General features: G+C 41.1%; 1 protein-coding gene across 4 annotated transcripts in view; it reads left to right on the forward strand.

Moving 5' to 3' along the window:
* The window catches only part of PRKN (parkin RBR E3 ubiquitin protein ligase), a 1,207,894-nt gene that overhangs the window by 358,589 nt on the left and 835,392 nt on the right, over nt 1-13,913 (forward strand). For all 4 annotated transcript variants that reach the window (XM_065931040.1, XM_065931041.1, XM_065931042.1 and 1 more), the window contains exon 4: nt 10,306-10,546. In XM_065931040.1, coding sequence (XP_065787112.1) covers nt 10,306-10,546 — 241 coding nt within the window. The remainder of the gene's footprint in view (nt 1-10,305; nt 10,547-13,913) is intronic.

Raw genomic sequence — 13,913 nt, forward strand, 5'->3', positions numbered from 1 at the left:
CAAAAAACACCATATTGTAAGGTAGTTAGCCTCCAATTAAAATAAATTAATTAATTAAAAAATAAAATAAAAAGGAAATCTCCCCTTCAACCTGCTAATTTTAACTTTACTGTATGATGTCATTTTTAATTTTTATCTGTGCAGAGTAGAAAGCTAATTTTCACTCCCAAAGCCTGATGATATGATGTGTGCATGCTCCCAGACCACACTTGTACAGTCTTTGGTCATGAATGTCCTGCTTAAGTTTTTCTGTATATTTCTATTCTACCTACCCACCTACTGATCAGACATTTTATTGTGTATCTCTCTTTCTCTATGTCTCACTACAACCTCAGTAAGTCTGCTTTGCCATGCAAGTGGTACTCATCACATCCAATTTTGTTCCACTGGCAGAAATGATTGCCAAGGAGAACCACGAATACAAAGGAAGCTGGGAGATGTAGTCAGCTAGGTGCCTGGGAAGGGAAGGAAGTTGATTTTGATGAGGTGCTAACATGCACAAGATGCACACGTTCTTCCGTCTGCTCACTGTTCTTTCTCTGTCTTCAACTTGCTGAGAACATCTATTTCTCATCAAGTTCATTTTAGTGAGGACAGATATTTAGAAACCAAGGTTTGGGTGTTAGGTGGACTCATCACTGTGAAAACGTTGAGTTTCTCAGGCCCCTTCTATGAGCCAGCACTGATACTGATGTGCTGGAAGAAAAATATTTAAATATATATACACAAAGCTAGTCATAGATGTGCTGCTTTAAATTTTTTTAATTTAAAAAATTTGGGAAAGGTAGGGTATTGATTGTACAAACTATGATTTATTCACACATGAGATGAGAAAGAATAATAAAAATCTCAATATACAGCTCTGGAATGAATTATAGGGGGATTTTTGAAAATTTATTTATTTTTTAATTGAAAGATAATGGTTTTACAGAAATTTGTTGGTGTCTGCCAAACATCAACTTGTATACCTATGTATACCTATGGCTGATTCATGTTGATCCAGGGTGAATTATTAGCTGAAAAAAGAATTTGATGATATTGTATAAAATATACTGTTGTTTATCCAAGAAAGAGACTTAAAATATGAACACACGTATACATTTCAGATAATGTTTTTATTTTTAAAGTTATACATTGGAAGAATAAACCAGAAATCTGAAAAACAAATAACTAACGAAAAAAAAAAAAGTTGCTTCTGGGATATGAAGCAAATAGGCTAGAATAAATAAGGATAGAAGCAAGACTTCTTTGACAACTTCAAGTTTTCAAAGCTTGAATTTACGATTTACAAGTATTTTATACAACTCCAGGCATCCCTCGTTTTATTGTGCTGTTTTATTGCGCGTCACAGATACTGGGTCTTTTTACATATTGAAGCTTTGTGGCAATGCTGCCTCAAGCAAGCCCATCAGGACTATTGTTCTCACAGCATTTGCTCACACCGGGTCTCTGTTTCACAGTCTGAGAATTCTCTGAATATTTCAGTTTTTGTCATTATTACTGTATTTTTTAGGGTCAACTATGACAAGTCATCTTTGATGCTACTTCTGTGATTTTTTTTTGGGTGCTAACTAACCACACCCATTAAGATGGCAAATACTTGATATATGCGTGCATTCTGACAGCCCTGTAAACCGAGTGTTTCCCCGTGTCTCTCCCTCTCCTTGGGTCTCCCCATTCCCTGAGACACGACAGTATTGAAATTAGGAGTTAATAACCCGATAATGGCCTTATTATGCCATATTTCCAAAACATTGATTATGTTTCTGGACTTCTTATTTTTTTGCATTAAGTAAGCCTTTATTCACGTTCCTGTGTCATACGGTTGAAAATAGAGACATTATGTTATATTTAAGGCTTCCCCTGGCCACACCCATCATTGCTCCTCTTTACAGAATGCTTTCAGATATTCTTGCACATTTATTTTTCTATGTGAACTTAGAATCATGTACCTAGTTTCTGGGAAACAGAAATAGCACATTGATATGGGAGGGAAATTATTTGTTTTAATGACTGTTTCAGTCGCTACTTTATAAAGAACAGTGCACAACCTGATAAATAGCATGATCATAAAATATTTGTTGAATGAATGTTACATTTCACACGTGTATTTAGCCATAGAATTATATGTATTGCCCTCTTTAACCTCTTCTATGAGTTTTATATTCAGTTTGTAGCCTTTGAACTTTTAGCAAATGATTAAGAAATAGCAAATTCTCCATAATATTTTCCAGTTTAAAAGCAAACATGTCAGTTTGTCTGTATACATGTACATACATGAAGTGAAGTGAAGTGCAAGTCACTCAGTCATGTCTGACTCTTTGCGACCCCATGGACTATACAGTCCATGGAATTCTCCAGGCCAGAATACTGGAATGAGCCACCTTCTACAGGGGAGCGTCCCAACCCAGGAATCGAACCCAGGTCTCCCGGATTGCAGGAAGATTATTTCTCAGCTGAGCCTCAAGGGAAGCCCAGGAATACAGGAGTGGGCAGCCTATCCATTCTCCAGCAGATCTTCCCGACCCAGGAATTGAACTGGGGTCTCCTGCATTGAAGGTGGATTCTTTACCAAGTCAGCTATCAGGGAAGCCCCTGATGTGCATACATATGCACATGAAAATGTATTCACACATGTGTGTTTACATGCATATGTATGTATACAGATGTAGTGTCCACATCTATAACTGGCCTCTGCCCTGTGGATACTTATCCATTTGCTGTTTTCTTCTTGTGCGTACTTTTTAAAAAACATTTTCATCGGAAAGCCTGAGTGTCCGACAAATTGTTTTGCATTGTTCTAGAGACTGTCTTAGGCTAGGTTGAAGCATCCTTGTCTTGCCTCTTGAGTCTCTGAGACACCAGGTAGCCACCTGGCGCAGCGGTGAAGGAGGGTGCAGGTCTTCAGTACGGGGTGCTAGTGTACCCAGAATGGAAAGTTTCAAGTGGGACAGCAAAGCTGGGACCAAGAGGCTGAAGTCCGGCTCTGGCCTTTGGCAGAGATTCCCAGCCTGACTGGACATAGAGAGTCTGGGGAGGAAAGAGCAAAGAGCAGCAGCTTGCTGACCACCCCCCACCCCCCCTGATTCTGATTCTGCAGGGTTACGATGCACTATGAAAAGCTGTTCTTCTCCTTGGCACCTCAGATGATTTTTATGCATGTTTTGACCTGAATGGAAGCCCACCTGCTTATAAACGTCTGTGTAATCCTGGCTAATTCATTGTCTTCCTGAGCTCTAAGTGGTTTTGTGAAAATACTGAACATGATACTTGAGATGGAGTTGGTGAAAGTGTCAGGTGAGGTTAAATATGTTGGTAACAGGGATTTGTAAGCAGTGAGCCACATGAATTTTAGTGATTATTCTAGCTCAGCCACTTAGTACTTATGTATAACTTTGGCTTATACTTGATGCCTTTGTCAGTTATCTCATCTATGAAATGAGGTTATTAATGGTACCCATCTCACCATGGCATTGTACAGAGTAAAATGAGAACATACTAAGAACAATGCCTAGCATATAGATAATTCACAAAATGGTAGATATGCTTGCTGTTGTAATTATTTTATTAAGTACTACAAAATTTACTTTTGAGCATCTATACTGTGTGTCATAAATAGGCAACCATGAGTAGGGTGACCATATGATTTATCCTTCAGACTAGGAGGCTTCAAAAGTTCAAGGAGAGCTGTTATTAGTCACCCTGGGAAAAAAGGTATAAACTCAATGATCCTGGGTAGACCAGGGTGCTTGTTACCTAATCAAAGTGAAACAAAAGATGAGAAGGCTTGTGATGGGGCTGCTGCCAACAGTTCTCACCTTTCCCTCTTAAAGATCTTAAAATCTCCTCTAACTAAATGTTGAAAGAATTGTTGTTGTCATTTGCTCAGGTTTGCCCAACTCTTTGCCACCTCATGGACTCCCAGCACACCAGCCTTCCCTGTCCTTCACTATCTCCTGGAGTTTGATCACATCTATCTTCCCTGAGTCAGTGATGCCAGCCAAGCACCTCATCCTCTTACACCCTCTTCTCCTTCTGCCCTAAATCTTTCCCAGCATCGGGGACTTTTCCAATGAGTTGGCAGTTTGCAACAGATGACCAAAATATTGGAGCTTCAGTTTCAGCATCAGTTCTTCCAATGAATATTCAGGATTGATTTCCTATAGTATTGATTTGTTTGATCGCCTTGCTGTCCAAGGGACTCTCAAGAGCCTTCTCCAACACCACAGTCCCAAAGCATCAATTTTTTGGTGCTCACCCTTTTTTATTATCCAACTCTCACATCCATACATGATTGGTGGAAAAACCACAGCTTTGACTAGATGGACTTTTGTCAGGTGGGCCTGAAATGCAGGATGATTTCCTCTTGAGATCCTTATGCAATTACATCTACAAACTCCCTATTTTCAAATAAGTTCAAATTCTAAAGTTCTTGATGGGCATGCATTTTAAGTAGATATTTTCAATCCACTATACTTCCTTTAGTTGGAAGAAAACTGAAATGAAAGAGAGGTTCAGTTCAGTTCAGTCACTCAGTCGTGTCCGACTCTTTGCGACCCCGTGGACTGCAGCACACCAGGCTTCCGTGTCCATCACCAACTCCTGGTGTTGACTGAAACTCATGTCCATTGAGTTGGTGATGCCATCAAATCATCTCATCCTCTGTTGTCCTCTTCTCCTCCTGCCTTCAATCTTTCCCAGCATCAGGGTCTTTTCCAATGAGTTAGTTCTTCGCATCATAGTAGAGTTTCAGCTTCAGCATCCATCCTTCCAATGAATATTCAGTGTTGATTACTTTCAGGATTGATTGGTTGGATCTCCTTGCAGTTCAAGGGACTCTCAAGAGTCTTCTCCAACACCATAGTTCAAAAGCATCAATTCTTCAGTGTTCAGCTTTCTTTATTGTCCACCTCTCACATCCATACATGACTACTGGAAAAACCATAGCTTTGACTAAACTGACTTTTGTCAGCAAAACAGTGTCTCTGCTTTTTAATATGCTGTCTAGGTTTGTCATAGTTTTTCTTCCAAGGAGTAAGTGTCTTTTAATTTCATGACTACATTCACCATCTGCATTGATTTTGAAGCCCAAGAAAATAAAGTCTCTCACTAAGCAATCAGTTAGGACCAACTGCTGAAACAGAAAGAATGAATACCATTTATCCTGTCTTACAGTCAAATGACAGAGTCTAGGCATTTGTCCCAGTTCATTCAAGCTCTCAATGCCTTTTTAAAAAATTTATTTTTAATTGGACTATAATTGCTTTACAGTATTCTGTTGGCTCTGCCATACATCAACATGAATCAGCCATACATACACGTATTTCCTCCCTCTTGAACCTTCCTCCCATCTCCCATCCCATCCCACCTGTTCACTCTGTCTGTGTCTCCATTGCTGCCCTGCACATAGCTTCATCAGCACCATCTTTCCAGATTTCATAGGTGTATGTTAATATACAGTGTTCGCTTTCCTCTTTCTGAGTCACTTCACTCTGTATAATAGGCTCTAGGTTCATCCACCTCATTAGAACTGACTCACATGCCTTCTTACCAGCCAGTGTCTGGAGGGCAGCTCAAGGAGACATCTGCTTGGCGTACAGGTGTGCAAGAGGATAGCAGTTTCATGTTCTATTTATTCTCGGTAAAAGAATTGTTACATGTGACATAAGATATCCAGATTATGAAACAGGAGCTGACATAAGTAACAATGTGTTGTATTTATATCTCAAATTTTAAACCTGAGGCTGGAAACTTAAGGAATTTATAGCAAGGTGTGAAACCATTTATCTCTGTGCCAGTTGTTTAAAAAAATAAATATGAATGCCTGTCAGCTCTTGTTCCTTCCTTGCTGTTGAAGAGCCTGACTAAATATTTCCCTCTCTGTGAAGTCACTCAAGCTCAGGCCTGTGCCCAAGGGACTTGAAAGACCCGAGTTACTGAATGAGCTCTGGTGAAGAGCTCTTGGCTAGATTGTCTTACATGGCAGTGGGCGTCTCCTTGACACGGGGAGAAACTTTTAGTATTTAAGAATAAGCGGCCTCTGATTACGTTTCTCCCCTCAAGAGTCATTTCTTACAGCTCTGTGGTAGGTGTGTGACTCCGTAAGGAAATACCTATTGCTATTTTTCCTGCGAGAGATTCTTCTATTTCTTTTTCAAGATTTTTTTTTTTTTGGATTTAAAGCAGTCAGGAGTTCAAAATGACCACTCTGGCTTTCCATTGATTCCAGATAAGCATTTTCTTTGTTGTCTAATAGTCTGTTTAAGAGCCATGAAGTAAAACACAGCTGGTTCAGTTTCAGCTGACTACCAACTTATTACAACCTCCAAGCAATGGATGTATTGTTTCGGTTGGTTCTCAGTTGTAAAGTGGGCTGTTCTTAATTCACCACTGGGCTGAAACCAAGCAAGGGGCACACCTGCTTCTCTTTGGTTGTGAATGAGCAGTGACAGGCCTGCTTGAGTTCCCTGCCATGAGAAAGCATGGTTAGAATGACAGCGTCAGAGATATGGGAAAAGTGAAGGAGGGGAGGGGCAGGAGATAGGGGAAGAGAAAGACAAGCAAAGGGAAGGGGAGAGGAGTGGCCATCATCCAGGGGCCGTCCCATTCTTTCATTCACTTATTTATTTAAAAGTTTTATTTATTTTTAATTGGAGGATAATTGCTTGACAATATTGTGTTGGTCTCTGACACATATCAACATGAATTAGTCCTATGTATGCATACGATTAGGGCTTCCTTTGTAGCTTAGATTGTAAACCATCTGCCTGCAATGCAGGGCTCGATCCCTGGGTCGGGGAGATTCCCCGGAGAAGGAAAGGGCAACCCACTCCAGCATTTTTGCCTGGAGAATTCCATGGACAGTGGAACCTGGTGAGCTACAATCCACAGGGTCGCAAAGAATCAGATATGACTGAGCGACTGACACACACTTATACACATATATGGCAGAGCAGCAGTGGGGATGCGATTGTAGAGAATAGACTCGTGGACAGGGATTGCTCTTGTTCAATCGCTAAGCTGTATCTGACTCTTTGTGACCCCGTGGACTGCAGTTCACCAGGTTTCCCTGTTCTTCACCATGTCCTGAAGTTTGCTCAAACTCATGTCCATTGAGTCAGTGATGCCATCCAACCATCTCATCCTCTGTCGTCCCCTTCTCCTCCTGCCTTCCGTCTTTCCCAGCATCAGGGTCTGTTCTAGGAAGTCAGTTCTTTGCATCAGGTGGCCAAAGTATTGGGAGTTTCAGATTCAGCATCAGTCGTTACAACGAATATTCATGACTGATTTTCTTTAGGATTGACTGGTTTGACCTCAAGGGACTCTGAAGAGTCTTCTCTAACACCACAGTTCAAAAGCATCAATTCTTCAATGCTCAGCCTTCTTTGTGGTCCAACTCTCACATCTGTACATGACTACCAGAAAAACCATAGCTTTGACCAAACAGACCTTTGTTGGCAAAGTAACATCTCTGCTTTTTAATACACTGTCGAGGTTTGTCATAGCTTTTCTTCCAAGCAGCAAGTGTCTTTTAATTTCATGGCTGCAGTCACTGTCCCCATGGATTTTGGAACCCAAGAAAACAAAGTCTGTCTCTGTTTCCATTGTTTCCCCACCTATTTGCCATGAGGAGATGGGACGGAATACCTTGACCTTAGTTTTTTGAAAGGATACTTCCGGGGCATTTCTTATGAAGTTTACAATATAAAACAGTTTTAACTTGGCTAAAAACAATTGTCTAGCTTGTTGTCCTTTGTATACAGGCAAGGGTGATCTTGGATGAGTGAGAGCCCTGCAAGAACTCACCTGGGCAAACAGCACCAGCCTCTTCTCGCAGTAAACCCCTTGCCGCACAGCTAAGGGGAACTGTCAGTTGCCTCTGTCTCCTCCGCTCCCTGCAGAGCTCCCTGTGTGCAGGCCCTAATGAGCAGCAAAATTGTCCCAGGCCTGCGGTGGGAGAGACATCCAGGGTGACAGGGCTGAGACCCACACGGGCTAATTAGTGTGCTGCTAATTGACCTTTCCCAGTAATTGTATTCCTTGGCCTTTGGCAACCAGAGGGTGGGGGGCTTTCAATATCTCTGTGTAGCATCATATCTTTGATCATAATGAAAACTAGCCCTAAGAAATGTGAAATAAATTCAAAGCATAAATCACAAAGTGCCAGTCTTTTCAAAGTCTTTATTTTTTTAAACGAATTATCAAGTTGAACGAACAGTTTTTATTCTCATCCAATTAATATAAATTGGAGTTTGTGTTCATTCATCACTATGGAGGTGACCAAGAGCACAAGAGAGTGGAATCAGTGGGAATGATTTTTGGTTCTTCTGACTCCCACGGAATGCCCTAAGCTCATGCTGTCTTTAACCACATTATCTCATTGTTAGCAATAGCCATACAAAACATTTGTTAACCATTACGTTTAAAAAAAAACAAAACACCTTGACATGCCTTCCTAAATAATTGCCTTTTTTTATTTTGTTTGGCATAGAAAATACACTACAGTTAAGTCCCCTGTAAAAGTTTGCTAGGGATAATACAGCACTTGAGGGTGGATAAGGGTGTTATAGTTGTTACCAGTATTGTTACATTTTGTATGGGTGTTCTTTAAATTTCCAAAGATGAAGGAGAATGGCAGCAGTGGGGGGTTGTTGAGCAGGGTCCTTGCTCAGTGGGAGAAGGGACAGACCCATGAGCAACTGTTTCTACCTGGTAGATATTCTGAAACTGAGACTTGGCTTGTTTGTCTAGCTTCTGTCTTAGCAAATTATCTGATGTCCAAATTTAATTCTACTGAGTTTTAAAGCCTTGATTACTGTACCCTTGTAGTATAGTCTGATGTCAGGGAGCCCAATTCCTCCAGCTTCCCCCCCCCCCCCCCCCCCCGCAAGCTTGCTTTGGCTATTTGGGGTCTATTGTGCTTGCGTACACAACGTACAATTGTTTGTTCTAGTTCTGTGAAAAATGCCGTTGGTAATTTGATAGGCATTGTATTGAATCTGTAGGGCGCTTTGGGTAGTGTAGTCATTTTCATGATATTGATTCTTCCAATCCAAGAACATGCTGTATCTCTCCATCTGTTTCTATTGCATTTGATTGCTTCTCAGTATCTTATAGTTTTCTGAGTACAGGTCTTTGTCTTGTTAGGTAGGTTTATTTCTATGCATTTTATTCTTTTTGTTGTGATATTAAATAGGATTGTTTCCTTAATCTTTCTGATCTTTTGTTTTTAGTATATAGGATTGTGAGAGATTTCCATGAGTTAATTTTTTTTTTTCTTTTGATTCTCATGGCTAAGACTATACTGGATAAAAGTGGCAAGAGCAGGTATCGTTGTTTTGTTCCTGGTTTTAGAGGAAACGCTTTTTCACTCAGTTTTTCAAGCAAGAATGATACTTGCTGTGGTTCATACAAATCCATATATAGTTGCAGAGCTTTTTTGTAGATGTTCACTGGTTTTAATTGTGAGATAGGATGAAACAGTGAAAGGTCAAAATAGTGTTGGTAACCTCTCCTCTTGCTTCACTGGCCTGCTGGTGTGATTGCTAGGGATTTTGGAGTATTTGTGGGGTCTACTGGAAAGAAGTGTATTGTAAATTCTAGAGAAAATTACCCTGTAATTGATAATAACAAATTCTCTGTACTTTTTAAAACAGAAAGAGGGAAAAGAAAAAAAAACAACAACAACAGAAAAGGGTGCTAGTATTTAAATTTGGTAATGATAAGGGCATGTCCTTTCTGGTAAAATAGTTTTGAAACATATTAGTTTTCTGTGTGCTTATGTATACAATGTGATACATTTTATTTTTCCTGCTAGATTTCATGCCCCTTTGAATACCACTTCAGTTTTCATCTCTTGTTGCATTCCATTTACCCCTACACTTCAGTGTCTGGCCCCAGTTCTCCATGACTGTGTAACACATACATGTGTGCTTATCCTGATCAACCACAGGTGTCACTGCCCTTTAAATTCCTGGGGCTTCCTTGGTGGCTCAGATGGTTAGGAATCCCCTGCAATGCAGAAGACCTGGGTTCAGCATTCAGACCTGGGTCCGAAAGATCCCCTGGGAACAGGAATGGCTACCCACTCCAGTATTCTTGCCTGGAGAATTCCGTGGGCAGAGGGGCCTCAAGGGCTATAGTCCTTGGAGTTGCAAGAGTTGGACATGAGTAAGTCCCAGGACTGCGTGCAGAAGGAGGACATAAACCTATGTCTTTGGTACTCTGCAGAATGAAGGCGGGTTCAGCTCCACCTGCGGTGTAATGCCTGCTCATTCTTGCTGTGATTCTATCTCCCTCACACAGAGCTGTGACCTGGATCAGCAGAGCGTCGTTCACATCGTGCTGAGACCCCGGAGAAGAGGCCCAGAGGGGCACACACCTCGGGGGGACAGCCCGCGGCCCGCGTGGGGGCGCTCCGACAGGGAGCCCCAGAGCCTGACTCGCGTGGACCTCAGCGGCTCGCTGCTCCCGGTCGACTCGGTGGGCCTGGCCGTTATCCTGCGGGACCGCGAGGAGAGCGGCGCCTCGTCAGCCCCCGGGCCAGGTAACTGGGGTCACTGTCCGCGGCCAGTCAGGGCTCTGGGTGGTGAAGTCTCTGCAGAGAATGGCCTCACTCTGTGTGCATACAGAGATCACAGCAGGTTCTAAACCACTGGACGGAGGCAGGACTGGGAGAGTGACGCATTTAACAAGTACCGCCAAGCAGAGCTTTCCAATTAAGATGAGCATAAAGGACGAGAAAAGTGTCAGGGCCGTAGTGATAGGCCTTGTTTGTTTGTGTGGAGGTTCTAGGTGGCAACGGGGTCATGGGGTACATTGTACTGGGCCCAAAATGTATGTGCCGATATGTCCCTCTCTGCGTTTGCCTTTCTTTTTTCTTCTGCTTTTGTTTACTTAAAATACATTTTGATTGATTATGTTTCTGATGAAATAGATAAATTTTTTTAAAGTAGAAAGAGAACTTCAGAGGTACCTTTAGTCATTTTTCAGGTCGTAAGAAAAAATGACAATAGTCAATCATATCCCTTCGTGTAAAAGAAGTTTTCCTTGTCTCTGTTGTGCAGCCTATTTCAAAAGTTCGCTTTGGCAAGAATGACAATCTCTTTATTATTTTGACAATATTCTATGTTTCCCTTAGTCTTTGGTTCTCCAGTCTGAATAGTCGAAGGTGTAACAGGACTGTTTTTGAACAGGTGAGAGGAAACACGAAATAGTGACTTTAGAAGGTAGCTGTTTATTTCTCTCCCACATAGAGTGTCTGAAGACATCAGCTGCCCCGGGCTGGTATGACTTTCACAGTGTCAGAGACGTCTGGAACCAGCAAGACGAAGGCCTCTTGCTAGAATTACTAAGTAAAATTTAATAAATATTTATATCATAAATCAGATTTAAGAAAAAAAAAAACAGAAAATTTTCCAGGGGTAAGTGAAGAAGTGGAAAAAACACAGCTGTCTTTGAATAGAGGAATGCATAAACCTAGAATTCAAGTGCGTGAGCCGTCGTCCTGCTGAGCCTGAGGTGGTTGTGTTGGGCTCTTCTTCCTTCCCATGGACTGGGCGTCAAGGAGGCTGAAAAAACAAGTGGGGAATGAGGGAAAATGAGAACAGTCTAAACCTCTGCAATGCGCTTGATGTCCAGAATGAGGAATTAATGTAAAAACCAGACCCAAGCTTTGGAACGTCTGATGTTCCCAGCTGGATGCAGACAAAAACATTCCCGAGGGGGCTCGGTGGGCGTGGCATTGACAGCTCCTGAGATAATCAAGCTCTGCTGAAGGAGTCCTCATGATACACGTTATAACTCAAACAAAGGAAGACTTTACCCTGAGTGGAGGAGAGCATATAAGGTAAACCAGAAGATTGGTTCTCCAGAAAACGTGAGAAAATTTAAGGACAGTTTGAAATAGAATACAGTACAGGCGTGTTGTATGTTAATTAGGACAGAAAATTGTTAAAAAAATGGAAATCAAAACAGAAAACAGACCTAATAGAAAAAGGTAGCTATTGAGTAGAATATAAATTTAACTACTAGAAATAAAAAGAAAAAAATCCTCAGCAGATTATGAAAAAGAGCAATTTATCAATGCCAAAAAGAGAATTAATGAATTGAAAGGTATATATGAAGGAATTGCCCATAGTGTGACACAGGTTAACGTGTTTACCAAAAAAAAGTTCTTAGAGATGAAGAGTTTGCAATTAGATTTCCTAACATATCTGATAGGAAATCTTTTTTTCCCCCTTTCTCTTTTCTTTCATAAATTATGAATGTATGATGATACATTTATAGGAGACTTGAAAAATAAAGAACAAAGTTGCATATAGTTTCACTATGTATTACAATTATTTTTTCAAGTAGATAAGATTTTTAGTTTGAGTTTCAATATCAATATCAACCCCCCCCCAAACTGAGATAATGAATAGAAAAGTAGAAGGCTGTAGTAGAACTGAATATCGCTATGAACCAATTCAAAATCTTTAGATGAAAATTAAACCTTTACATGCATTACCTGAACATTAATAATAATATAAGTAGAATAATTATCATTTGTAAGTATTCAGATACTTTAGTATTTCCTAATGTATGTCACTCTACTATCTGGTCACTGGTTATTTATCTGAAGATTTTAGAAGTTCAATCTTGTTATTTTATCATAAAATTGCCTTCATTCTTCTTGAGAGTTTTATTTTATGATGAATAATTTTGTAATTATTGACACCTTCTGTTGGTTCTCTCTGTAGATCATAATACTTCTAGTGAAGAAAATATTCTCTTTCTATCATGACAGGTATACTATAGAAAATTCAGGTATACTCAGAAGATTCTTCTAGATGTCTAATAGTTTACTGATATTTTAAGTGAAATGTGTAATCATTTCAGCCAACACAATCAGTCCAGGAAACTGGTGTAAATTTACACTGTACAGTACCGGTGTAAGAAGGGCCGGCAGACTCCTGACTGTGTCTGGTTACTGACTTTTTAACCTTGACTTGCCTGACAGCCCTCATGTAATCTGACCTCTCTTCACCCTGTTCTCATTTACCCACTGACCAGCGGTGACCTGTTAGCTGCATGCATTTTGCTGGCCGGGAATGCCCTTGGCACCCCTCGCTGGCAAGCCAGTTAGCCAGCGTCCTGTTTCCTCCTGCATCACCGCAGCTCAGGAGTGAGCTCTCCCCACACATTTCCTGTGCTGTAGGGGAGGCGAAATTTATCTTGCATGTGGTAAGGAACAGGCAGAATAAGGGGGTTGTCCAGGTCAAATTAAGGACTTTATCTGCATCAAGTTGAAAACTTTCAATTGCAAGGCGCGATCCCTTAAGCTTCTGAAGTGGAATCATCTCCTTTTTGGACGCTCATTCCTCTCATTGTTTTCTGTTTTGCACTCTAGTTCCTTAATGTATGTCTCTGTGAGGCCAAGGTCAGATCAGTCCAGTTGCTCAATAGTGTCCGATTCTTTGTGACCCCATGGACCGCAGCATGCCAGGCCTCCCTGTCCATCACCAACTCCCGGAGCTTGCTCAAACTCATGTATGTTGAGTCAGTGATGCCATCCTACCGTCTCATCCTGTGCCGTCCCCTTCTCCCTCTGCAAACTGACAACTCTAGTGAGAATGTTTGTTCAACGCTTATTCCAGAGTCAGAAAGTCCAATTCTGTTAGGCAAGAACGGAGACTTAGAAACCCTCGTGCTGCCGTGGGGCTGCACTATAGCAAATGTTTCCTGACCTTTCAGCTGTGAGTCCTATCTAGAGTCTTCAACCAGCTGGGGAAAAGGTCGGGAAAGACAGGTGGACAAATCATGTCAACCCAGAGTAAGCAGGTGACTCTCATAATTACCAGTTTCATATGTGAAGCATCTCCAGTGTATTTCCTTTGGAGAAAAAGAAAAGATCTCTGGTTACAAAATGTTTG

The sequence above is a fragment of the Muntiacus reevesi genome, chromosome 3, assembly GCF_963930625.1.
Source record: "Muntiacus reevesi chromosome 3, mMunRee1.1, whole genome shotgun sequence".
NCBI classification, from domain to species: Eukaryota; Metazoa; Chordata; class Mammalia; order Artiodactyla; family Cervidae; genus Muntiacus; species Muntiacus reevesi.